Source organism: Mesoplodon densirostris, chromosome 5 (genome assembly GCF_025265405.1).
Source record: "Mesoplodon densirostris isolate mMesDen1 chromosome 5, mMesDen1 primary haplotype, whole genome shotgun sequence".
Lineage (NCBI taxonomy): Eukaryota > Metazoa > Chordata > Mammalia > Artiodactyla > Ziphiidae > Mesoplodon > Mesoplodon densirostris.
The window spans coordinates 85,230,956-85,258,485 of NC_082665.1; the positions used below are offsets into that span (position 1 = coordinate 85,230,956).

General features: G+C 41.6%; 1 protein-coding gene across 1 annotated transcript in view; it reads left to right on the forward strand.

Moving 5' to 3' along the window:
- Positions 1-1,778: 1,778 nt before the first annotated feature.
- The window catches only part of PPM1L (protein phosphatase, Mg2+/Mn2+ dependent 1L), a 323,624-nt gene continuing 297,872 nt past the window's right edge, over positions 1,779-27,530 (forward strand). Inside the window, exon 1 of the mRNA XM_060099090.1 lies at positions 1,779-2,996. Within this exon, the coding sequence (XP_059955073.1) occupies positions 2,598-2,996 (399 nt within the window). The 5' untranslated portion in view covers positions 1,779-2,597. The remainder of the gene's footprint in view (positions 2,997-27,530) is intronic.

Sequence of the window (27,530 nt, forward strand, 5' to 3'; positions counted from 1 at the left end):
TCATTGCGGTGGCTTCTCTTGTTGCAGAGCAAGGGCTCTAGACGCGTGGGCTTCAGTAGTTGCGGCTTGCGGGCTCAGTAGCTGTGGCTCACAGGCTCTAGAGTGCAGGCTCAGTAGTTGTGGCTTAGTTGGCTTAGTTGTGGCTTAGCACATGGGCTTAGTTGCTCCGCAGCATGTGGGATCTTCCCGGACCGGGGGCTCGAACCCGTGTCCCCTGCATTGGCAGGTGGATTCTTAACCACTGCACCACCTGGAAAGTCCCGATCTCATTTATTTCTAAACTGCTTATTTTCTCTATTTATCAGGTGGAAAATACCAAAAAGTGCAAAGTAGAACAGGAGACCATATCTTAGTTGTCAAAAATAACACGCTGTTAACATTTCTTCACATTACCTTCCTTTTCTATGCCTATGTATATAATTGAGATCATATTGTACATGCCATTTAAATGTCAAAGTTTTTTTTTCTGGTTAAGATGGCAATCTATGACTTTTGTAAAAACTTTGGAAAAGTTGTAGAAAACAGATAAAAGCTCAAATCAGAAAATGAAAAACACATAGTTTATTACTGTAGTTAACCATCGTTAACATCTTGGTGTATTTCCTTCCAGTGTTTTACTCCTTTTAATTTAATTTTTTTTTTTTTTTAAACTTAGTCGGGATCACTCCAAAGCAGGAATGTTTGGGGAGACAGCCTCTGGCTGGGCTGGGAATCAGAGAGCCTCTATTCTCGAGTCTAGCGAACTGGAAGCTGCAGATCAGCACTCTTCTTCCCGGACAGGGGTAGCAAGAGTGAATATTTTCCTTTAAAGCTCACTTGTTTCCGTATTCTAAGCTGATTTGTACATTTTTCTCTTTTTCCCCCAGCATCTTCAAGGTCACCGACACCTGCCCCATGCTTCAACAAGTTATCCTTGATGGCTTCTGGAAGCCCATTCACTTCTGCTTAACGAAAGACTCCTGCCCCCATTTCACCTTCTCCTGAGGTGACTGAGGAGGTGGTAGGAGGCCGCTAGTTCGGAGCTTCAAAGGGACCTGCAAACCTGAACAGCGGAGTCGGAGCCCTAGCCCCGCCGCAGGGTCAGGAGCGCCCGGGGGCTCCACTAGGAGGCTCCGTGTCTCTCTATGGAAGGGTGGCGACCCGGGAAAGCCTTCGTGGTTAAGTCCTCGCTCCAGGGGCGTGTAGCTCGCAGAGAGGCCAGCCCAGGCTCATCGCTCCCGAGGTTATCATCAGAGCGCACCTCCACGTGGCTCTGTGTCCTCACATCCCGCTGCTCTCGGGAGGTCTTTTCTCGTCGCGAGGTGTTTAGGCCCGACGCTCGCTCTCAGCCTCTCGGGAGATTCCGGCAGGCCTCTGTCCCAGAAAACCAAGGGTCCGAGCTCTCTGCCTCGCTTTGCGAGCCAGGAGAAGTGCGTCCCTTCTCGCTTGCCTTATGCTGGGCGAGGCGGGGACCGCACTACCATGCTGCCAGCCGGAGGGGGAGACGCTCACGTGCGGCCCTCTGTTTTCCAGCCGGTAGCAGTGGATCCCGCGAAACCACCGTTCAGCCTACCAGGGTCAGTATTATATTGTCCTGAGAGCTCGCACAAGAGGCAGACAAGACCATCCACTCGAGCTCGGCTGCAGACGCGCCCTTTCCCTCCCCCCTCGGTTCGTCCGGACCGCCCGCAGTTGCAAGCGCGCCAGCCGCCGCCGATTTGCCTCGGCCTTTGACAGCTCGGCCCGAGCACCTCCGGGCCTCGAGTCCCGGCTCAAGGGGCGGGGCGAGGCGGGGCGAGCGAGCGCTGGGCGGGGCGAGCGCGAGCGGCGGCGCTAGGAGGGAGCGCCCGATCCCAGCACAGCCAAGCAGAGCGGAGCGGAGCGGAGCTGGGAGGTGCTGCGGCGAGGCAGGCAGAGCCCGGCCGGCCGCCTGCGGCTCCGCGCCGATCGTGCTGCGTCCCCGGGCTCCGCGTATCCCCGCCTCTGCCCAGGCTCCCGCAAAACTTTTATTCTCTGGGGCCCCCTGGGTGTCTGAAGGACTCGGAGAGCTCGGCCCGCTCTGCGCTCCCCTGCGGCGGCGACCAAGGGGACGTGCATCCCTCACCCGCGGGTCTCTAGCGCCTCGCGCCTCTTCACCTGCCGATCGCTCCCCGGAGCAGCGAGGGGGCACCCGCGGAGGCGCCGCGCGGGCGGCAGCGCCCCGGAACTCTCCCGCCCACCGCAGCAGACCCGCCCGGCGCAACTTTAACTTGATTTCTCTCGTCCAGCCCCGGCACCCGCGACTGCTGCTGCCACCGCCGGCGTCTCGGCAGCCGCTGCCTCACAAAGGGGCGTAGGGAGGGGAGGCGGCGCGGGCGGCGGGCTCAGACGTCTGTGTGCTGGGCGCGGGCCTTCGGGCCGCAGAGGCCGGGAGACAAAAGGGAAACTGCCTCTGTTCACCGTGCGGGCTCGGAGCTGCCTGCTCGTCCGTCTCCCGCCCGGCTCCGTGAGCCTCCTCCCCCTAACCCTCGGCTGCTGCTCCGCCTCCCTCCCCGCGGGCTGTCCCCGCAGTGCTCCGGGACCCGGCGAGCTTTCGGGGCGCGCGTCGCTGCTGGTGGTTGGGGCTCTAGTGATAATAAATGATAGAGGATACAATGACTTTGCTGTCTCTACTGGGTCGCATCATGCGCTACTTCTTGCTGAGACCTGAGACGCTCTTCCTGCTGTGCATCAGCTTGGCGCTGTGGAGTTACTTCTTCCACACGGACGAGGTGAAGACCATCGTCAAGTCCAGCCGGGACGCCGTGAAGATGGTGAAGGGCAAGGTGGCCGAGATAATGCAGAACGACCGACTGGGAGGGCTCGATGTGCTGGAGGCCGAGTTTTCCAAGACCTGGGAGTTCAAGAGCCACAATGTGGCCGTGTATTCCATCCAGGGCCGGAGAGACCACATGGAGGACCGCTTTGAAGTTCTTACGGACCTAGCCAATAAGACGCATCCGTCCATCTTCGGGATCTTCGACGGGCACGGGGGCGAGGTAGGAGTTCTCTGGGGCTTTGTTTGAGTGTGTGTGTGTGTGTTTGTGTATGTGTAAACAACAGGACGTGGTGTGCGTGTTGGGTAGCACCTGAGTGCGAGGGGCGTGGTGATGATCTGGTGTCGGGCTGGACAAAGCCACTAGTTCCAAACGTGGCCAAGTTACCAGAAACACCGCGGGATCCAGGCCTCTTGTACTGAGGGTCCAGTGTGGGGGAGGAAGGGTCATCCATAACCTATTTCGTGCCTCATAATTTATTAGGTTTCCCAAGGCCAGAGCCCAGCAAATGACTGTGTTAGATTTGCTGGGAGAGTTAATGGTTTCTACAGTGAACTTTGGCCCAGGGCCTCAGCGCCCCTGTTCTGGGGTTTGAGGCCGAGCTAGGCGCAAAGAAGGAAGAAATCTTTGATTCTCGTTAGGAAAAAGATAAAATCTGCAGAGCCGAATCAGTGAGGACTTAGTAAGGGTGAAGGAAGCTCTGACTCCTTTCCAGCTCTTTCGCCCTGAGGAGGAACCCGAGGGGCAGCGCTGCACTTCTTCCCAATTCCATTAACTTTGCAAGTGCAATCCGGCCACTTGACAGCAGCGCTTCGCTGGCCGCCTGCTTTTAGCTGGATCGAGGCACGGGACCGAGATGCCTCTGGCCTTTGCAGAGGTGGCAATCCCCGCAGAGGTAGCGGTGCCCAGATCTCACCCCTGCGCCCTGGCCGGCGTGGGACGCAGACGTCTCTCTGCTTCTAAATTCCTTTATTTGGGGTTCATGTGGGAGCAAGAGATGAGGTTAGAGACCGGTTCAAGTCCCTCCCGCATTTCTGCGGCACCCTGATTGCTTGTCGGGGCTCAGATTTCCTGGAGGTCGGGGCGAGAGTTGGCTTTGGTCCTTGGGCATCGGCCCAGGCGAAGTGAGTGGCAAATGTGGCTCCAGAGCGGTGCTCCAAAGAGTAGCAGGCCAGCCACCCCATCTCTCTAAACTTGGCAGTTTGGAAAAGAGTTTCATTGCTGCATACTTTTTTTTTTAAAGCATACTTTCTTACTTCCCGCACCCCCTCTTCACCACCCCTTCTTCATCATTTCCTCCTCCCCCCGCCCCCTCCGCCCATCCAACTTTCCCCCCTCAATTCTCTTGCCGCTTCTGGTCTCTGGGTGGGCTGTAGGGTATATCATTCTCTTTCAAGCTTGTTCTTTGGACTTTATTTTGGGTGGACATTGAGAACGCTCTCAACTGGGTATCTTAACTGCATTCTCTCTTTGATACAAGGTCACTTCACCCAACCCTCTGCTAATCTTTCCCACATACTGTATGTACCTACCTGGTAGAACCAACTTTGCCAGGAATGGCAAACTTGATTGGAACATTTATTTGGTAGAGCTGAAATCAGTTTTTGCTATCTTCCATCCACCCTAGCCCTTTCTATATTCTGTGTTTCAAAACGAAGGTTTCTCACTGATTGTAAATTTGTAGCCTCTTGTGTAGTATGGGGTTCTTTCCTTTCTCCTTGGGTAGGTGAAAGCTGTGAAGTTAATTGAGGGAAGGGACGCTGTGTATTTGGGTAAAAAACATATCTGAAAGATAAGGTTGCCAGTATAATGGCTGATCTGTTTTCTGGCCTGAGTCAGAATGTCTATATTTTCATTTTATGTGCCTCGACTGTTGTAAATCATTTAATAAAGCTTATATTTATTATATACTTTACATTAAAATTGTTGGCAGATGATGATCTGATTCTTGTGTTAGAAAGTACAGTTTTATTCTTAACTTAAAGGTCTGGATGTAGTATTAATGTTGTGAAACTCTGGGTTGTGCTCGTCAGGGTGTGCTGTATTGGCATGTTTTGAGCCTGCACATGTAAGTGAATGGGTATTTTAAAATTTTCTTCTAAGCTGATATTCTAAAACATGAATATTGAAGACTCCAACAGATTTCAGGTTGAAAAATTTCCAGTATTCTGGCAAATGTACCATTCAGAAAAGGGACATGCGAAGTGCTTTTATTTAGCTAAAAATATTTTACATGTATAGGGCTTTTCGTTAAATTTTTAAATAATAAAGGAGATCATCATTGTTAGCTAAACTATGAAATGAGTTTCATTGTGCCTTATATTAAAAAGCTTGCTGTTTGCAAAATAATTAATATTATCAGTACCCTGAAAAACAGAACAATTGTTCTGTCTGTAACATCCTACAGTGCATAGCCAGTTCATTCATTCTGGCTTTGTTTTAGGGCAAAATAAGGAGTTATAAAAAAGGCTATTTAATTGCTATAGGGAATGTGATGACAAATAATCTTAGGTATTTCTCTCTTCCTTTTTCTTTCATTCAAAGAAAATCCAACCATCTAATTCTTGTCTTCTGTGTTGTTTAGCTTCTTTAATATTCACCAGAGGAGGGTGCCACTGTTTGATTTTGGTGTAGATGATAGTTATCACCTTTCAGAAAAGAGGAAGCTTTTTCTGAACTCTCTACATACACATATATGTAGAGAGTAGTAGTAGTGTGGTATGGAAGATGATGAGGAATTTAATTTTATTCCTAATAATTCAAACTAATAAGATAGGCTATTAAAAATCAGGACCCATGTACAATGGTAGTGCTTTTAGATACAGAAGGAACCTAAGCTACCTTGTATATCTATTTCATTCTGTTTTTTAGATGAGATGTTTATTGATGGCAGGAGAAGTTGTGCCCTTCCTTGCATGGCTTATTCAAGGCCTTCAGTTTGATAAGCTTTATATTGAACCAGTGGACAAATTAGTTTGCATATTTACATAGGTAAATAGATAGCACACTAGGGATACAGAGGTGAATGAGACATGATTCCCATTCTCAGAAAGTTTCAGTGTGGTGAGAGAGATAGACCTGTGTACCAGAAATTATAGTCATTGTGTGCTTAGGGTGTTACTGGAATACTGAAGAGGGTCATTTAAATCAAATTGGAAGGTGCGAGGCCCTGGGAAGGACACCTTGAAGGCATCATTTGCTGCAAGTGGTAGCGGTGTAAGGTTAAAAGTGTAGGCTTTGAATCTGTGCTCTGCCTTAAACTAGCTGTGACCTTGGGCAAGTTGCTTAAGCAGCTTTATCTGGGAGTTTTTAATCTGAAAAATACGGATAATAATGCATGTGAGGTTCACTGTCATCAGTTGTATTAATACCCTATCTAGAAAATACTTGATGGAGAGAAGGATGTGGAAGAAGAAAGCTTAGAGACCAAGAAGTCTGTAGTGTTGGGGCAACAGTATCCAAGGGAAGGAAGGAGACTCTACACATGAAAGCCACAACTTTGATCACTAGAAAGGTGTATGTTGGATATAGATAACTCATTAGGTATCCACCGAACTCTCTATCACTGTTTGTTCTAACTTCCGGTGAACTGATTGTTAATTTAGGATTCCAGGTATCCTAGCATTGGGGAAGTAGCATCCTGGCTTCAGGTGCAAATTTTCTGATTAGTGAAAAGGAATATTCTTTATGATTAATTAATAAATTGGTATTCTGACTTGTACTTCAGCCTCTTCTGAGTTGTTAACATGAGTTAGTTCTCTTGAGTCTGTTCAGCTGTGTATTTTTGACAAAGCTATGTTCAACTGTGTATTTTTGACTAAGCTATGTCTCCAGACTTGTTATGCTGAGAACCAGACTCTGGATGGCTGTGACTTCCAGAAGGATGATAGCTTAATGAGCCATGTTTTTTTTAGAGGTGCTATGGGCCAGCTTCCTTACTTGATTCCCTTGGGCCCTTGATAACATTCCAACCACCATACTATGGGTGGATGGTTGAAAGTGTGTGTGTGTGTGTGTGTGTGTCTAAAGCTCTGGCAGTGACTCTTTTGCTGTACAATGAAAATTAAAATAACAAAAAGGAAAAAAATAGCTTAGATTGTATCAACTAATGTGGAAAGGTTATTTTTAAAATTACAAAATACTGTCTATCTAAGAAAATTGTTTTTGGTGCTTATCTATAATTTTTATCCACAGGCAAAATGTGTTTTTTGTTTTAAACTTTTTATATTAGCTAGAAGAAATATCACTGACCGTTTGAGGCACCTTTGTCAATGTTCATGGCTGAAACTTATATAGAAGAATGATTGTTATGTGTTCTATGTGCTTATGGACATTACTGTATTAAAGGTCATATATCATTGTATCATAAAATTGACACACAACTTGGCCAGCAGTTTAAGCTTAGAGTTCCACACTTCGCATCAGAGAGAAGCTATACTTCTGGTGCTTGTCAGGGGCTGTAGTCTTGAGGCTTAGCACTTCTCAGAAGCTCAGAAGACAAACTGCTTATGGAGGGTTGCCTGAAGGATATATACCGTCTAGTTCTTTAGATGAGTGGTTCTTAACTTTTCTTGAGTCATGCTTCTCTTTGAGGATGTTATGAAACTACTGACATATCCCCCAGAAAAATGGACATGAGCACATAAAGTTTTGTTTATAATTTCAAAGAGAATTAGATGCCTGAAGCCTCTGGATTTTAGGTTAGTCTAGATAGAATAAAATCTGTCTCTGATAAATCTAGACCTGCAGGGAGCTGTGTACCTGGACTCCACCCTGCCCTGATTGCCTTCCTCTTCCTTCCTCTCTGTCATTTTGCATTTATTGACTTGTGTGCTGGCATTTGTTTGTGAGGATTGTTATGAGGGATGGTCTCCCAAAGCTCTCTGACAAATCAACTTTAGAGATGTCACTGAGGACTTTATTTGTTACAGTATATAATATCCTCTTTATGAGGACCAAGGAAGAGAGAGTTCTCTAAGAGCTTTTTGTTTTTATCTTAAGGATGCTGAATCATGTAACTGATTGGCTCATCCTGTGTTTGTTGGCTGCCAGAAGTGTTAGAGCCAAACCTCTGACCTACCTCTAGCAAGTGTGCAGAATTTTATTAATTTGGTACATGAATCTCACTCCCAGGACAGCTTATATTTCCTACATTTAGTTTTCCTTTGTCCCATTTTTCTCTTTCTCGTCTTAGATATGTCATTTTATCTTGTGGTGTATGTATTTATGTAAGTTTCATTGGCTCCTCTCTGAAATAAGATATACTAGTTCCAAATAAATAAATTATGAGTGTCATAATGAATGATCTGCCTTCCAGACGTTACAACTGACGTTAGTAAATGTTGGGCTCCCACATCACTGATGTACAAGAAGCCTGTAGATTTAGTGTGGACAAATGCCTTATGGTTTAAGAGAAAATTCAGGTTATTTTGGTTTAAAATGGCACATTAACATTTCTGCCCCAAAAGGGGGAGGCACTTTACGTTTTTTAAAAAAATTAATTAATTAATTTTATTTTTATTTATTTTTGGCTGCGTTGGGTCTTTGTTGCTGTGCACGGGCTCCCTAGTTGAGATGAGTGGGGGCAACTCTTCACTGCAGTGCACGGCCTTCTCATTGCGGTGGCTTCTCTTGTTTCGGAGTACAGGCTCTAGGCGCGGGCTTCAGTAGTTGTGGTGCACAGGCTTATTTGCTCTGTGGCATGTGGGATCTTCCCGGACCAGGGCTTGAACTCTTGTCCCCTGCGTTGGCAGGCGGATTCTTAACCACTGCACCACCTGGAAAACCCCGCACTTTCTCTTTAATAACCCATTCCTGTCCTGTGCTTAGCAGCTGTTTGTAGGTGAATGTAGGATCCTGACTGCTGATCATGGTGCATCTTCTGAACAGATTGTTTAGAAATTCAGTTTAATTAAATCAACATTTTCTGTATAGTCTGTGGCATAACAGAGTTATGCTCTCTGTGATGCCCAAAGATGAATCAGTATATTCTCTGTCCTCAGGGAGCATTCCGTCTACTTGAAGAGATGAGTTTTTAAAAAATAGCAGAACTACAAGATGCAGTTGGACCACCTACAAGAGAGTGGTGGCCTGACTGAGGGAGCTTGGGGAGTCTTGGATAATTTTGAAGAGGAACTGACATTTGACTATATCCTAGCATTTCAGTAGACAGATTGGGTGGAGGGAGGATGAAAAGATGACATCACGGGTGGAAGAAAAAGTATGAAAATGGATCAGAGGAAGTGAAGTGCAGTCACAGCTGGAAGAAAGGCAGGTAGCTCTATTTGTTTAGAGCAGGCTTTCCCCATATGCTGTAATCTAGAAGCCCACTCATTTTTCTTCCATATTTAAGTACCTTCTGTTTTATGATATACTTCATATTGTTTTTTTTTTTTTTTTTTTTTTTTTTTTTTTGCGGTATGCGGGCCTCTCACTGTTGTGGCCTCCCCCGTTGCGGAGCACAGGCTCCGGACGCGCAGGCTCCGGACGCGCAGGCTCAGCGGCCATGGCTCACGGGCCCAGCCGCTCCGCGGCATATGGGATCCTCCCAGACTGGGGCACGAACCCGTATCCCCTGCATCGGCAGGCGGACTCTCAACCACTTGCGCCACCAGGGAGGCCCCATATTGTTTTTTATAGATTTATTTTTATAAATTTATGTATTCACTTTTGGCTGCATTGGGTCTTCATTGCTGAATGCAGGCTTTCTCTAGTTGCGGAGAGCGGGGGCTACTCTTCGTTGCGGTGCGCGGGCTTCTCATTGTGGTGGCTTCTCGTTGCGGAGCACGGGCTCTAGGTGCGTGGGCTTCAGTAGTTGTGGCATGTGGGCTCAGCAGCTGTGGCTTGCGGGCTCTAGAGCGCAGGCTCAGCAGTTGTGGCGCACCGGTTTAATTGCTCCATGACATGTGGGATCTTTCTGGACTAGGGCTCGAACCTGTGTCCCCTGCGTTGGCAGGCAGACTATCAACCACTGCGTCACCAGGGAAGTCCCATATTGTTTTTTAGATATCTATTTTTTTAAAGTTAAGTATATTTGTTTAAAAAAGAAACTTCATATCAGCACTGTGAGTAGAAAGTCCATAAAATGAAATTCTTGGCCTCCAACTTGCTAATAATCTATCTCCATCTTGATGGAGTAGAACGATTCTAACAAAGTTCTTCTTCTAGTCTCTGGTTGCCTCTAGAGTCCTTCTGTCCCCCTCCCCTGGCTCTTTATGAACAGAAAGGTGGCTTTTAAAATTTAACTATTGACCAATTAAATTGAAGTGAGGCAGGTTGCTTGTTCCCTTCGCAGGTGGAAGGTGCCTCTGGTGATGCCACTCTTTGAGGAACCCTGGTTTGGAACAGCTTTCCACTGTGTGGACTCATGTGACAGATGAGATTTCATGTGTAACACACCTCCATGGGGAACCCAGAATGATAGGCAGTTCACAGTGTTCTAGCAGAAATTCCACCCCCATTTCTAACGCAGGTACATGAGAAGACATTATAGGCATAAACCTGAATCCTTTCTAGCATAGTTTAAAAAGTAAATAATTCGTAAGTTTTTGGTACTTGAGCCATTATTGGTTACAAACTATGACTACTTACAATGACAGGATACACAGTGACATGTGTGCTGGGACCCACAGTTGAGGAGCCTTAGCCTGGAGTTTACGGTATACCCAGGTGAGGAGTTGGAGATGCTGCTGGAACGTTTGTCAGCACTGACACTGAAAGCCACACTGAGCAGCCTGGGCCATGTGCTGTAGATATTGGAGAACCATTGGATATTTCTGAGCAAGGGAATGGCTTTTAAATCCATGCTTTAGTAATTCTGTTCCCCTAATCTATATAGAGGATTGATGTGAATGAACAAGATAGAAAGGGTGTGTGTGTGTGGGGTGTCAATTGGGAAAGCCTGGGCCAGAGCAGTGAAGGGGAAACCCAGGGCTGTGGGCCATTGCTGGAAAGGGGGAAGGGATGAATTGGAGACCCTCTGAAGTAGTAAGACTGCTGTGGGGGTCCCCAGTGTGACAGCATCAACATGATAGAGGGCGGTTGATAGAAGAGCAAATTTGGACAGTAGTGAGAATAGTGTGAGTTTGGCTGTAAATTTGTTTCCCTTTTTCCCTGTATATTTAGATGTTTTTTGGGATTCATAAAATGTTTGTTGACTGTTTAGCTCCCCAATTTGTAAAACATTATTTCTGTCATACCTTATCTAAATGGATACATTTTAAAATGATGAAAATATACATTGTATGTAATATCTGATTTATTCAAATGGAAAGGCATTTATTACTATTTTACTTTGTTACCAGGAATAATTTAGGCTTTGTTATGAGGTATGGTTTTCCCAAGACTAAAAAACAACACTATATCTTCATATCTCTTAAATGATTTCATTTCCTTGACACTGCTTTTAAAATAAAAAAATATGTATATCATTCAGTCTCAGATGAAAATGTTCCCTGGGCTCTGTTCAATTTAAATGTAAGCACATAATTCGTCAGGGACTCAGATTTTTAAAAAGGGATATTTTAGTTTTGAATGTTAATACTTGAAGCATTTGTTTTATTCTAATTTCTACTTTAATCTTGAACTACTTCAGTAATATAGTTTTGTGGTTTAACTTTTATTACCATTTTAATAATCCTATTTAATAAATATGAAAGTAAATCTGCAGCAAATTAAACATATTTAAAAATAAATTAATTTTAAAATTATAAGAGTAGTATGACTCCATGATAGACAGTATAGAAAAGAAAAAAAATCACTCCAAATTTCATTATCCTGTCACATCCACTGTTATGATTTTGGTGTATTACTAGCTCATCTTTTTTTATATGCATTTAAAATATAATTTTACATTGTTATACATATAGTTTAAATCTTGGCTTTTTTTCACTTTGTACAATCCTGTAAACCCTTAGTTATTTTGCTCCCTAATTCTTTATTATATTTCTAACGTATTTTTTTGTGATGGAGTGATATTTTACTGAATGGATATTTGATAAATTACTCAATTGCTTCCTTATTGGTATACATTTAGGTTCCTCTAACTTTTCACTGTTATAAATAACATTGTAATAAGTGTTTTTGTGCTTTTACTGTAGTTTGGATTATTTCTCCAGGGTGGGTTTCCAGAAGTGGGATTTCTGGATCAGAAGAGAAGTAAAGAAACCACTATTATTGGTAGTAATGATATTAATAATGGTTGACAATTATTGAATATGTATAATATGCCAGGTAGTGTTTAAAGTACTTTACGTATATTACCTAATTTTAATTATCATAACAATTTTTGAGGTAGGTACTGTGTTATCCACATTTTACATATGTAGAAATTAAGGCACTGAGAGGTTAAGTAATTTGCCCAAGGACTGTCCACAGTTCATAGATGGTGAAACTAGGATTTGAAACTGGGATTCAAAGTTAGAGCTATTTACCTCCAAAGCCTGTGCTATCAGTTTCTGGTTGGAGTTCTACAAATCTCATAATTTGGGCAATAAAGCGCAGATAGCATTGTTAGGTGGACCCTGCCTGGTCTTCTTGTGTTAGTCAGTAAGACTTGGTGTTTCTTCTTTGACAGTTGTGTCCCCATGTCCCTGTGACATGTTGCTCTTGAAAACTCTATGCTGGAACCTTGGTAGGTAGATCTTATAACTACCTGAGAAAGTTCTGAAGTTAAAAAAATTAGAGGTCAGAAGTCAGAGCAGGTGGTGACTCACACTTAAACAGCCGTTCTCAGCCACTCCCCTTCTTTGCTGGCAGAATCTCTAACCCACTACAGAGGATCCCTGACTTTTTTGCCTCTTGACTCATGAAAGGCTTGCATAGATGTTATGGTGGCATTAACATAGCCAGTCTCAATAAACAATAACGATTTATATTTTACTTTAAAGTGCCAAGGGCTTGACTTAAAATAAGTATGTAGGAGTGTGTGTATATTTGCATAATTTCTCTTTATGCTGAAGCACTGTCCCCCCCCCCCCCTTTTTGAGGGCCAAAATAATTTCCTAATACATAAATGACTGTAAATTTAAAAGAGCAAAATACTATTGTTTCATTTGTTTATTTATTTATTTATTTATTATTTTTGGCTGTGTCGGGTCTTAGTTGTGGCACACAGGATCTTTCGTTGTGGTGCGCGGGCTTCTCCCTAGTTGTGGCGTGTGGGTTTTCTCTCTCTAGTTGAGGCACGCAGGCTCAGTAGTTGTGGCCCACGGCTTAGTTGCCCCGCGGCATGTGGGATCTTTGTTCCCCGACTAGGGATCGAACCCGAGTCCCCTGCACCGGAAGGTGGATTCTTTACCATTGGACCACCAGGGAAGTCCCTTTTCATTTGTTTATAATACTGAGTTGGTATGTTTAGTTTGAGTAGATGCTACGTCTTGTGTTTCCATTCCAGAAGACTACTTAATACTTTGTTCTCTTAGTCAAGCCTAGTCTTTAGTGATGGCTAGTTATAATCTGTTTTTAATATAAATCTGCAAGTTAGGCATCTCTGGGCCTGTAATCACTTGGAAAGGGTGCCTTTTTATAATTTCTACAAAAGTGTAAGTCACCATAGCAATAGGCTGTATTTCTGAGACTCACATTCTTTACTATACCGTCCATCATTGTTGCCCTCCTTGTTCTGCTCCTGTGTGAGCAGCTGACAGATAATCTGTGTGTTTTAGTTGCTAAGCCGAAGACCAGTTATCCACTGCACATTATGCAGCAAACCTTATGACTTCCCTAGAGAAGTGAATACTTATTTGCATTTCAACATTGTTGGTCATTATAAATGTGAGTGGGGCTTTAATGCCCTGTAGTAATAAATCTTAAATATTTGAAATGGTATTTTTAACAGGACAGTGTATATTCAGCACTACTCTTGGGCAGTAAAGTTTTAAACCTAAAAACATTACAGAATTTTTATTCTCTTAGTTATAGAATTGCCATAGGTCAGAAACTGTTTTATTCTGATAAGTATATACCATTTCCTTTTTAATCTAGTAAGTGCTTTCATTTCTCTTTTTAATTAAATAAATTAACTCTTAGTTAAATTAGTCACTGGACATTTTCTGGCCAATAAGCCTCTTAACTGACACTGTCAGGATTTTATAGAAATTGAGACATAGATTTCGATCATACTGTTCACCTTTTTGATCCTTAGTATAACGAGATGAATTTGCTATAAGAACTGAGTTGCACAGGTAGGTGATAAATATAACTGTCCCAGAATTTGGGATTAAGAAGTTTTTACTTCTCTTTTATTTTAACACTTAGATGTTTTTCTAAATTTCTGTTTAGAAAGAAGATAAATTTTCTCTTTAGATAGGCCTGGCAGGGATCTTGAATTGTCATGTAATCCAAATATAGTGCCTAAGACTTCACAGCTACATGAATAATCTATTTTTAAAGACTTTCATCAAGGAGATTCCACATTGGTCCTGGAGAATTTTTTTCTCTATAATCGTCTCAGGAAAATCGTCTTTATATGTGAACTACATCCCTTTGGTTTAAGCCTATTTCTTTTAGTCTGGCCTCAACAGAGATAATTTAGGATTAAGTTGTCACCATTTGTAAATCAGTAAGATTATGGTAATCAAAAATCTCCTCCCCCCATATTAAATAGGTACATCAAATTTACGGGAGAAGTACTCATCTCAGAAAAAGGAGATACAGGATAATTTCAACCGAAGACAGAATAATGTTTCCAGATAATCAATAATGCCTCCTTTCTGTAAAGAGCTAGTTTGGCAATAAAGGAAATGTCCTCTTCCAGTTTTACAGATTGACTGGTTTTGTCTTTTATGTCCATTGTCAGAGACTTAAATGCTTCAGCTGGAGTAAATTTGAGCTGCATATCTAGGTGGTGCATTATTTGAAAGTTTTTGGTTGCAAGTGACAGAATACTCAAGTAGAAGCAGCTTAAACTCTGGGGACATTTATTATCTCACGTAACAAATGGCCTGGAAGTACGTGTTTCCAAGGTCGGTTAATTCAGCAGCTCAGTGACTTCAAGTCTTTATATAACTACATCCAGAGACATGAAAAAGAAACTGTACCTGTCCTGCATTCTTAAAGCCTGAGGAAAACCTTCCTAGAAACTACCCCTCACATCTCCTAGGCCAGAATTGTGTCCGTGTCTAAACCAATGGCTTGGCCATGGGAATACCATCACCATGCTGATGAACTCTGACCCAACATAATTCACCCCATGTTTGGGGAGGAGCCCAGCTGCCTCTGGAGGCCGTGACAGCCTAGAAAGGTGAATGAAACTAGAGTTTTGTTATCTAGAAGAAAGGGAAGTGGGAATGTTTGTTGGTTGGGCCCCACAGGTGGGAAGGGGGCTCAGAGAAGTTAGCCTGGAACATTTCTTGTCTACACATTCTCAACCTCGTTGAAGAATGTTGCTGTAAAGTATATAACACTGACAAGGCCGGGGGGAAATTTAGAAGACTTTAGAAAAGGGTAAACCATCTTATTTTCGAATTGGCTTAGGGGTGACTTTGCCTGGAAGCTGAGATATAAATTTGGTATTTTAGGGTTCCAGGAAGTCTTGAAAAACTATGAGGAGGTAGTTTCCTAAATAATTCAGGTTTTCTCTCTGTTCTCTTTAAAGACACAACAAGGAGGGACCTGGGTGTTTGGAGAGTAACAGGTGTTTTTTTTTCTCTAATATATGACTGTGTGTTCAGTATAGTTAATGCTATTGATAAATGTGGAAGTATCACAGCTGGTCTTTTGTTGGCTATCCATTTCTATTTTACCATCTTCCTGTTTCAGAAAATGAATTTGGTCAAATTCAGTAGGATTTTTGTCCCTTAATTATTAAATGTCATTAAGTTTTATTATTTTGTTTAAAAATATTTGAATCAGGCCAAGGAGAGGAGATTCCTGGGAGGTTCAAAATTTTGTACACATTTTAGAGCAGGGCATTCTGGCACTGGTCTCGGCTACAGGGAGAAGGGAGGGCATTAAAATCTTCAGGTTTTTCTGTAGGACAAATGAATGCACTTGGAATAAATTCTGTGTGTGCCTATAGAGTACTCACCTTACCTCTCCTGCTATAAATCGATTACAACAAGGACATCTTTTTGTTGTTTTCCTGACTGATTATTGCCAGTCAGTAGAAGTACTTACTGAGTAAACTTCCCATTTAATTTTAGTAGCTTTTCTGGTGATTCATTCACTACATTTTTTCCCCCATAAAGATATGCAATCATATTGTCTACAAATAATGTACTTGTGTCTCCTACTTTCTAAATAGTTATACTTTTTGTTTTTGTTTCCTGCCTCAATGGACTAGTTAGAACAGAACAATGTTCTGTAATACTCATGATAGTGGGTGTTATCATGTTTTTGTATTTGAGATTATTTAAAAAGTTTGAGATGAGGGGAATGTGAAATGGCTTCAGTTTATGGACAATAGGGCTAAATTTTCTTTACTGATATAATGAAAGATGAAAACCAATGGTAAAGTAAGAGCCAAAGAAGAAAGGATATTCTAGGGATAGTAATATAGAGAATGAACAGTCACAAGAAAGGACTAGAACTGAGTGTAGATATGATGCTGAAAGCCAGAGTGCATTGATTACATGAAACAAAGAACACTGTCTTTTCTTCTTTGGGGAAAAATTGTCATCACTAGGTCCATCTCATGAAAATGTCCTAGGAAGCATTAGTAGTCTAAACAATAGGCATAGTGTGTGACCTACAGGATACTGATTCTGCAGGTTGTGGAAGACCTAGCAAGATGAGATGCATGTAGGAATCCCTCCTTCTGGTTCCAGAGGAGTGGAAGGTCTGGAGCCATCTTCTCCTGGCACCTCTGCCGGTTTTGGTAAAGTTTATCCTTTTTTTTCCCCTGGGACTTCAAGAAGATTCTTGCCCTAATTTCTACTACATGTCTTGTAAGAAAACGGCAGCTGATTGTGGAAGAGTCTCATACTGAGGGGGTTAGGTCCTAAGTTGGTGTAAAAAGACAAGATCATGTATAGCCAAAATCCCTGGAATGTTCCCTCAAATTGACTGTAAAGAACAGTATATGTGATGTTGTACCTCTTATTCTGTAGAGCAATATGTAGTTATAAATGTATAATATCCGAAGTAACATATAGTATAGAATAAAATGTAGTATGTGCAGGTAAAATATAGTTTTAAGGTGTTTTAAATGATATAAAAGAGTATCTTGAATTTGTGTAAATTTGTAAATAGTACCATTTCACTGTACCTTATGTAAGATAATAGAATAAGAAATTGAAGAATATTTTTGAGATTTTCAGGTGACGACAGGAACTTACTTCTTTTAGAGAGAGCATGTTATATATTTCTGTGTGATCACTTTGAGAAAATTTAGTTTCTTAAAGTTTTAAAAGTACAAAGCAAAATAAACATGTGGCTTTTTGGAGTTAGGAGTAAGATTAATTTATCCTGATTATTTTGACAGTTAATTTTAGAGAGATAATTGTAATGCCATATTGAATACTTTATTTTTAATCTAAGTGCCAGCCATATCTTTGACGCTAGATGGGAATACAGAGATGGGCACTCAGCCTGGTAATTCGTATTCATAAATACACAGAAGTAGTTTATACTTGCTATTTCTTTCTTGCCTATGGCTTGAGACCCTGGGGGATTTTATTCTCCAGCGATTTCAGAAGAGAGACCAATCAGGAATTCTGACCTTTCCCACTTTCCTGGTGTCTCTCCTGAGTGTCTGATATGGTACCTCAGGACTAAATTCTTTTGATAAATGTCTGTTCCTGGGTTTGTCTAAGAATGAGACTTTTTGAGCAGCAAGGAATTCTTGGAAAGGAAGCTTGTATTTTAAGTATCTATGAGATCCTAGTGGCTGCTGATGAAGAAATCACGCGAGTAAAGAACTGGGATCCTGACAGTGGCCAGAGAAGCTCTTTACATTTTCCTATTAGAGCCATAGACCCTGCTCTGGTCCACAGAGCCACATAGCGATGGAAATTTTTTATCCCCAAAGGATTATGTAATGCAAGCAGTTTTAGACATGAAAGAGTACAGGCAGGCATGTGTTTTGGAAATATCGCATAAGAGGGAATTCTTTGATGGAAAGGACAGCTAGTTTTTTTTTTTTTTCTCCCTCAAAAATAGGATAACAGTGGGAGTGCCCAAGTGGTGTTTCCACTTTACCAGAGAGAAGCCCTCATCTCCAGCCTTCATGGTGACTGTCTGTTAATGGAGATTAGGATATCCACTTTCTTCATTTAAAAAAATTTAACATTGGTACGATATTATCTGATACACAGTCCATATTCCAATTTTGCTGATTGTCCCAACTGTCCTTTTTAAAAACAGCTTTAGATATGACTGACATATAGTAAACTGCACATATTTAACATATACAATTTGATGAGTTTTATATATACCCGTGAAACCATCACCACCATCAAGATAATGAACATATCCATCACCCTCAAAATTTCTTCATGCCCCTTTGTAATACCTTTCTTCCAATGTCCTCCAATCCCTCCATCACTGGGCAACCATTAATATGCTTTCTGTCACTATAGAGGTAGTTTGCATTTTGTAAATGGAATTTATATAAATGGAAATATACAGTATGTACTTCCTTTCTTCCTGGCTTCCCTCCCGGCCCCCCGCACCAGCATAATCATTGAAATTCATCTATGTTGTTGCATCTGTCAATAGTTAATTCATTTTTATTGCTTAGCATTCTGTTGTATGGATATACCAACATTTGAACAACCATTCACATGATGTTGGACAGTTGAATTGATGCCAGTTTTTGCCTGTGAACATTCATGGACAAATATTTGTATTGACTTTTGCTTTCATTGCCCTTGGGTAAATACCTAGGAGTAGAATGGCTGGATCGTATGGTAGGTGTACATTAGCTTTTATTTATTTATTTATTTATTTATTTATTTATTTATTTATTTATTTATTTATTTATTTGGCTGTGCTGAGTCTTAGTTGTGGCATGTGGGATCTTCGTTGAGGCATGTGGGATCTTTTTTTTTTCTTTTTTTTTTTTTAGTTGCGGCATGCCGGATCTTTTAGATGCGGCATGCAGGATCTAGTTCCCTGACCAGGGATTGAACCCGGGTCCCCTGCATTGGGAGCATGGAGTCTTTGCCACTGGACCACCAGGGAAGTCCCGGTAGGTGTATATTAGCTTTAAAAAAACGGCTAAACTGCTAGTCCAAAGTGGTTGTACTATCTTACATTTTCATCCTCCGTGTATGAGAGTTCTAGTTGCTCCGCATCCTTGCCAGTCTTTTAAATCTTAGTACTTCTAATAGTCATGAAGTGGTTGCTTAATGTGGTTTTAGTTTGCGTTTTCCTAATGACTAATGATGTGGAGTATCTTTTTAATGTACTTTTGGGAAGATGGTCTTCTTTTGAAAACACAGAAGAGGATGGTTATTAAATCTTGGTTTTCTTGTAAAATCTGACTTTTATCCTTGTCTCTATGTTGTGAGTGAAAAAAGAGAATAAGAAGTGAAAGGGGTAGGAGTGATTAGACATGACTCTCTCTTACTGAGAAAGGCTAGGAGTATAGCCAAAAAATAAGAGGCGTTGAGAGGTTGCACAGGGTAACCAAGAAATCAGATGAAACAAGGAGAGTGGATGAGAAGACCAGGGCCTGAGACCACTAAGGACAGTTTGTATTATCAGATTCTTTCATGTTCTTAAAACCACATGTTCTTGTATGCCAAAGGAAAAATCTGAAAGAGACTTCTCTCAGAAAAGTGCCTTTGAAAACAGAGACTGTAGATACTGCTTCTGCTTTCTTTCTACTTATTTATTTCCTATTATCATCTGACTCTTTTTCAAACCTGTTTTTTTGCAGGTCTCCAGAGGCCTCATAACTGTCACGTGTGATGGCTTGTTTCCAGCCCTCATCTTCATAGATTTTTCTGTAAGATCTGGCTTTCTTGACCACCTTTGTCTTCTTAAGACTCATCTCCCCAGCCTTGGTGACACACTTATGTTTTTCTTTTCCTCCTCTGACTTGTTAGGTTTTCACTTCCTTATGAACCTGGGTTTTGAGGACAGCTGTACTCAGTGTGCTGGTGCCATTTTGTTTCTTTGCACCAGAATCTTTGCAGCTTCCATGGATTCAGCCATCCTTTCTGAGCAGAGGGCTCTCCTTCCCATCTAGAGTCCGCATCTTTGCATGCTGACTTATTGTTTTCTTTCTCGGTGTCACCTCCATAACAACCTGTCTGAAACCAAATTTGCCTCCTGTGTTCATAGATTAATTTCATCTCCAGACTTGTCTCTTTCTGTCATGGTGCTTTTTCTCAGTCTCCCACTCTTGAAACTACCATGTCACCTTTGCTTCTTCCCTCTTCAAGTCTGTGAGACTGTGTCATACCTCTCATCTCTGTCTCCATCTTTATAGTCATGCTGCCACCATCCTAATTCAGGCTTTTCATCACGTCCTGCTAGGATTGTGACAGTGGCTTTGTAACTGGTCGCTTAGTCTCTGGTCACTCTCCCTTCCAATCCACTCACTGATGTCTCTGATAGATCATTCTTCTAAACTCACTGGGTTGTACATTGTCTCTTTTAAAAAGTCTGTGATTTCTACCAACCATGATTTATTTCTCTGAAATTTGTGGAGTTCTCCTAATGGCATCCCTGACTACTTTACCTTTTCAACCTCATCTTCTGTTGCTCTCCTACACAAAGCTCTGCACTGCAGTAAAATTGGTCTCTTTATTATTCCCTGAATACCTGATGGGTACACATGCCCACTGCTGCTACTTGTTAAAAGCTGTATTCCATTCTCTGAGAGATTTCTCATTCCTTTTCCCCCATAGCTGTGTCTTGTCCTTATTCCAAGGCCTCCCTCAATTTCCTGCTCTTCTGTGGATTCTTGCTTGGTAAGTCAGCTTTAAGTAATCATCCCCTCCTTTGAACTTATGATCTGTGACAGACAATTGAACATTTTGTGTTATGACTCATTTTTAAGGTACTTTTCCTCTCCAGCCAGAGTTCAACTTCCTTGGGTTTCATGCCTCTGTGAAGTCTCTCCGGTGTGTCTGCACTGTTCCAGACGCTTGCATTCTGATAAAAACAACGCCTTGCAATAATTCTAGAAATAATGATGCCTTGAAAATGAAGAGGAAACACCGAATTGTATGACTGCGTTTGTTATCATTCTATCAGCTGGAAACTACAGGGCCCTGCTCATTCTGACTGTCGAGTGGCTGCAACGTGCCAGGTGCTTTCACTGATGCTCTGTCACTGAATCCTCATCGTCCTTTGAAGCAGCTGTGGTTATCTTCATTTTACAGCTGGGGAAACTGAAGCTCAGACTACTGTGTGCCCATAAGTGGCAGAGCTGGGATGAAAATTTTTCCCTTGTCTGCCCCGATTCCAAAGCCCTCCTTTTCTCTGTGCCACACTGTCTTTATATAGGCAAGGACAAGGTTTGGCAGAGCATTCGCATGGGGGTTATTTCTGAGGTACTGTTAGCACTCAGTTTGTAACACTTTAGATTATTTGTAATAAATGTTTCAAGTACATGGGAATGGAATCAAGTTGAGGAGATAAAGTAATTTATTTACACCATTCACTTGTATTTACTCTTTGTTTTTCTCATCAACTCTGGTGGCTTGTGCAATGTATGGTCCATCCAGAAGCCCTTTAAATAATGACCAAAGAAAATGCAGATTAAATATATAGAATTCTGAAGATTAGCCTAGGCAAGTGGTTTTCATCAGTTTGACAGGTGACTATTTCTGGTTGTAAGGCAGGAATTTTGAGAATTGAAGCTGGCTCTTCAGAGGAAGCTAGGCAACATTCTCTGCTTTAACTCAGTCTGCCCTTCCAAAGGTGGTTCAATTATTTGGTTGGGTTGTTACGGATTTTAGGGCATTAGGCATGCCTCAGCTTTCAAAGGTAAGTACAAAAGAACATCCTAGAGCTCAACTGAAAAAAAAGTTCCATCTATAGCTTCCCTCCCAAAGGCATCATGCAAAATAAAATTATACATAGTATTTAGTGAGTATCAAAGAGTAGGGAAATATAAATGAACAATTTCTGCTGCCTGGGTGTAGAAACGGTGATTCATAGACCTGAGATTTGGAACTCAAACATTCTTGGTTTGTACTCAAAGGAGAGACGTGTCAGATAAGTTGCATGACAGAACAGAAAATAGCTTACTGATAGTGTGGGAGTACCTTAGAAAGGAATAAATGTCATCAACTTTATCTTATTCTACCTAATGTCATCAAAATATATGTTTCCTCTACACTAATTATTGAGTAGAAGGAATGGCATTTTAGGAAACATCCAGCATGAGGAGTTTATAGACTTCTCATGTAAAAAATGGACATTTTCTACTTTGGGGAGCTTTTTGAATCATGTTGAAAACCAAAGTAACTCAATTCTTAACAGGTAACTCTGTTAGCTACCACCTTCTCAGCTCCTCCAACCATGGGGAAACAGAAGTTGCTTTGTGGTTCTTTTCACCCATGCAGTTATCACTAATCACCATTCCAGAGAAAGATGAGGTCTTATAGGATGAAAACTTGATATTTCCTCAAGCAGTTGAGTAAATTTCCCTTTGGCAGTGTTGAATTTGAGTTGAAAAACATTTTTACCTTCCTGAAATTGGGTAGAACTTATGGCTGTGAATGTTTGGGTTAGCATTATGCCTGTTTTTACCTTTTAGTTATTGTATGTCTCCCTTCAGATATACTGTACTACCTTGGTGCCTTATACAGAGTGGGTACCCCATAAATGTTTATCAGATTAATCTCATCAGGGAATCAGAGAAGATTAGTACTATGAAGGTTCTTTGGTTGCTTTTCTACTTCTTTTAGAATGAGAACTTAATCTAAATAATTTCTAAAATATTTTCTTTTCTTTAAAATATTTTAAAATTGTGATAAAATCATATAACATAAAATTTACCATCTGAAGAACCTTTTTTTTTTTTTTTTTTTTTTCGGGTACGCGGGCCTCTCACTGTTGTGGCCTCTCCCGTTGCGGATCACAGGCTCCGGACACGTAGGCTCCGGACGCGCAGGCTCAGAGGCCATGGCTCAGGGGCTTAGCTGCTCCGCGGCATGTGGGATCTTCCCGGACCGGGGCGCGAACCCGTGTCCCCTGCATTGGCAGGCGGACTCTCAACCACTGTGCCACCAGGGAAGCCCTGAAGAACCATTTTTAAGTGTACAGTTCAGTAGTCTTAAGTATATTCACATTGTTATGCAACAGATCTCCAGAACTTTTGCATCTTGAGAAACTGAAACTCTGTATCTGTTAAACAGTAATTCCCATTTTTGTCTACCTCAATCCTTTTATAACTACCATTCAACTTCCTGTTTCTATGAATGACTACTTTAGATAACGCAGATAAATAGAATCATTCAGTATTTGTCTTTTTGTGGCTGGCTTATTTTACTTAGCAAAATGTCCTCAAGATTCATCTATTTTGGACATATATACACTACCAAACGTAAGGTAGATAGCTAGTGGGAAGCAGCCGCATAGCACAGGGAGATCAGCTCAGTGCTTTGTGACCGCCTGGAGGGGTGGGATAGGGAGGGTGGGAGGGAGGGAGATGCAAGAGGGAAGAGATATGGGAACATATGTATATGTATAACTGATTCACTTTGTTATAAAGCAGAAACTAACACACCATTGTAAAGCAATTATACTCCAATAAAGATGTAAAAAAAAAAGATTCATCTATGTTGTAGAACGTGGATATTTGGGTTGCTTCCACCTCTTGACTATTGTGATAATGCGCCTATGTACGTGGGTGTGTAAATATGTCTTTGAGATGCTGCTTCCAAATTTTTTGGATTATATACCTAGAAGTGCAAATGCTGGATCATATGGTAGTTCTGTTTTTAATTTTTTGAGGAACTGCCATACTATTTTTCATAGTGGTTGCACCATTTTACACTCCTGCCAACAGTACACAAGGGTTCCAAGCTTCTCCACTTCCTCACCAACACTTCTTTTTTAAGTAGTAGCCATCCTAAGGGGTGTGAGGTGATAGCTCATATTTTGATTTGCATTTCTCTAATGATTAGTGATCTTGAGTATCTTTTCATATACTTGTTGGCCATTTGTAAATCATCTTTAGAGAAATGTCTGTTCAAGTCTTTTGTCCATTTTTAAATCAGGTTATATATTTTTGGTTATTGTTGAGTTTTAATAGTTCTTTATATTCTAGATATTAACCCCTTATCAGATAAATGATTTGCAAATATTTTCTCCCCTATTTCTAGTAATGTTTTTGTAACTTTTTATATTGATATAATTTCAAACTTACAGAAAAGTTGCAAGACTAGTACAAGGAACTCCTGCATACTCTTTTTTTAAAAAATTTATTTTTAAAATTTATTTATTTTTGGCTGCATTGGGTCTTCGTTGCTGCTCATGGGCTTTCTCCAGCTGCGGAGAGAAGGGGCTACTCATTGTTGCGGTGCGCGGGCTTCTCACTGCTGTGGCTTCTCTTGCTGCGGAGCACAGGCTCTAGGCACACGGGCTTCAGTAGTTGTGGCTCGCGGGCTCTAGAGCGCAGGCTCAGTAGTTGTGGTGCATGGGCCCAGCCGCTCGCTCCGTGGCATGCGGGATCTTTCCGGACCACGGTCCGAACCTGCGTCCCCCACATTGGCAGGCGGATTCTCAACCACTGCACCACCAGGGAAGCCTCTGCATACTCTTTATTCAGAATCACTGAGCACCTCGGTTTCTTGACATTTTTGTTGAGCCTTCTAAACAGAATGAATTACTTGTGGCTGTGGGAGCTATAAAAATATAAACATGGCCCCTGTCTGAATATGGAAAACAAATAAGAGTGTTTATAAAGCAGCAAGTACAGATGAGAATAATATAGATAAGAACACAAGTGAAAGGGGGCCAAAAGTAAGAATAACTTGAGTTATTAGAACTGGAGACCTGTCCCAGTGGTTTTCAACATGGGATGATTTTGTCCCCTGGGGGGCTTATGGCATGTTTAAAGACTTGCTGGTTGTCATAACTGCAGGGGGCATGGGAGAAAGTTGTCCTACTGGTGTCTAGTGGGTAGAGGCCAGGGATGCTGCTAAACATCCTACAGTATTTAGGACAGCCCCACACTATAAAGAAGTATCCAGCCCAAAATGTTAATAACACCAAAAGGAGAGAAACCTTGCCCTATCCTCAGGAACCAGACTTTGCAGAAAACCTGTCTAGAGAACTTTAAAGGCTTTGGGCCCAGAGACTCTCTCAAACACATCCAGAGCACTTGGATAACACAATGAAAGCTATGCTTGGTTAAAGAATAGGTATGAAAAAGAATATTTTCTTTTTTGTACATAATGCACAATAAGAGGACTTAGTTGGTCTGCTTACTATAAATTTTTTGCAGTAAACTGTCTAAAAATGCTTTTCCTGGTTTCATTTTTTATTGCAGTCACTTATAGCTCACGTGTTCCTGTTACTGTGCTCTCTTTTCTTTGCCACTTTGTGCTGTCGAAAAGCTGTGTAAACTCAGAAAAAAGCAAACATTACTATACAAAAGGTCTTGAAGCTTAGAGGAAGAAAGCAGTGGTGTTGGGGGAAGATGTCTTAGATGGCTTTCTTTCCATTCTCGTTCACTGCAGAGAAGCTGGGTGTCAGCTCTATTTTATCACTCACTCCAGTAGGCCGGGAGGAGAATGGAAATATTGGGTTGGCCAAAAAGTTCGTTCAGGTTTTTTCCCATAACATCTTACGGAAAAGCCTGAACAAACTTTTTGGTCAACTCGATAGCATGAACATTGATATCCTGTAGACCCGGATTTGATTCCAAGCCCATCCATTACTAGCTGTCTGACCTTGGGCAAATAAATTATATACTCTGAACTCAGTATTGTCTTCTCTGCCAGGGGGATAATATCTGCTTCTCTGAGTGATGAGGGGCAGTGGAGTGCAGTGGTTAAGGCTGTGAACTCGCACACTTAATTGCCTGCCTTCAGATCTTTCCTCTGCTCCTTCTCATTGTGTGTCCTTTGGTAAGTTTCTCAACCTTTCTACGCCTCAGTTTCCTCATTTGAAAAATGAGAAGAAATATAATAGTATTCACCTCATAGGGCTGTGATGACATTAAATGAATTAATACATGTAAAGCACTTAAAGTGGTGCCTGGCACATGGTAGGCGCTCAGTAAATGTTAGCTGTTTTGGGGATTAATTTGAGATGAAGGATGTAAAGAACCCTGTAGTGTCTAACAAATAGAAGGTGCTTGATGACTAGTTTTTAAACATTTAAATTTTAGTAGCAGTGTATTATAATATAATGCCATTATAACAAAATTCATCAGCTCCTGAAGTTAAATGAGTGGGGATTTGATCTTAAGATGTTTCCAGGATGCAAAAAGGAAACTGGTCATTCTCTTGCTTCCTCCTTGTACCTGGCAAAGACTACTTTAGATTCTTGTTCAAAAATGTGCTTAAAGAATTGCAGGCCTAGCCAGACTTCTGCCAAATTATAAGAGGCCAGGATTCTGTGGAATTATAAGAGTGACTGAATGCATGGAGCAGTGAGGGAGGTTTGGATTGGAAACAGTTGTTTTTCTAGTCCAGCTTTCATGAAGTTACCCTCCGTGGAGAGGAAGCGGAAAAACAGCAGGAAGTTTAATTCTTTTCAAACTCTACCTGCATTGTTGGGGTGTGGACGTGTATCCGGGTGGGTGAAGGGGTCCTGTCCTTCTAGACAGTATAGGGGATTTAGACTCACTCAAAGGTAATTTACTGTGAAACGAAATATCGGGTTGTACCAGTTCCTGCCAGGTATTGGGTTTTAGACAGACATATTTATAGGTCATACATGGTGCAGTCCTTTCTTAAAATACAAGAATATATTATTTCATTATAAGGGGAAGTGTAGGTAAAGTGTTTAGCATAGTGCCTGGCATTATAGTGCTTTATTATGTGTTAGCTGAAGTTGTCGTCATCATCATCATCATCATCATCATCATCATCATCGTTACTCTTAAATTGTATGGTTTGGTTTAGTTTAGAAAGGAAGTTTTTACTATTCATTCAGCAACTCGATTTCCCTTTTATTTATTTTATTTTTTATTTTTAACTTTTATGGACATACACACATTAAAAAAAGTGCAACTCATGATTCTATAGCTTGATGAATTTTCACAAACTGAACCCACTCGTGCAGTCAACACTTAACAGACTATTACCAGTGCCCCACTCATGTTCCCTTCAGGCCATTATCCTTCAGTTTTTAGCAAAAAAAAAAAAAAGTTTTTCCCTTATGGCTTTATGTAAACTCTTAATAGGTATGACGGACAGTTACAGCCTTAGGGATGGCCTTATTTATATGCTTTTATTTTCTTTTGCTTTCAAAAGCACATTTCCTGGAAAGGGATTTCAGTCCTGTGGGTTGTTAGATTTGGACATGGATAGACTGAGTGATCTTGTAGCTTTTCCTCTGCAAATAGGTGATGTGTTCTTTGCTTTTATTTATCTATACTGTAAAAGTCCATTGAAACCAAAAAGGAGTCCATTGTACTAAAAGAAAAGGAAAATGGCTCAGCCACACGGATCTCTTAGATGTCCTCTCTAAAAGCATTCCACATTCAATAGAGTTCAGGGGACATGAAAGAAATCCTGTGGTGGAGGAAGGCTGCACAATGCTGGGTGCACTTGTAGGCCCTCATCTCTTGCCATCGACCGACGTGATTAGGCTGAAGGACTGGCCACTTCTGGAAGTAATGGACTGCAGTGTGTTTACCCTGCTTTTGTCTGGGCACATTCAGAAAACCAATGGTAATTT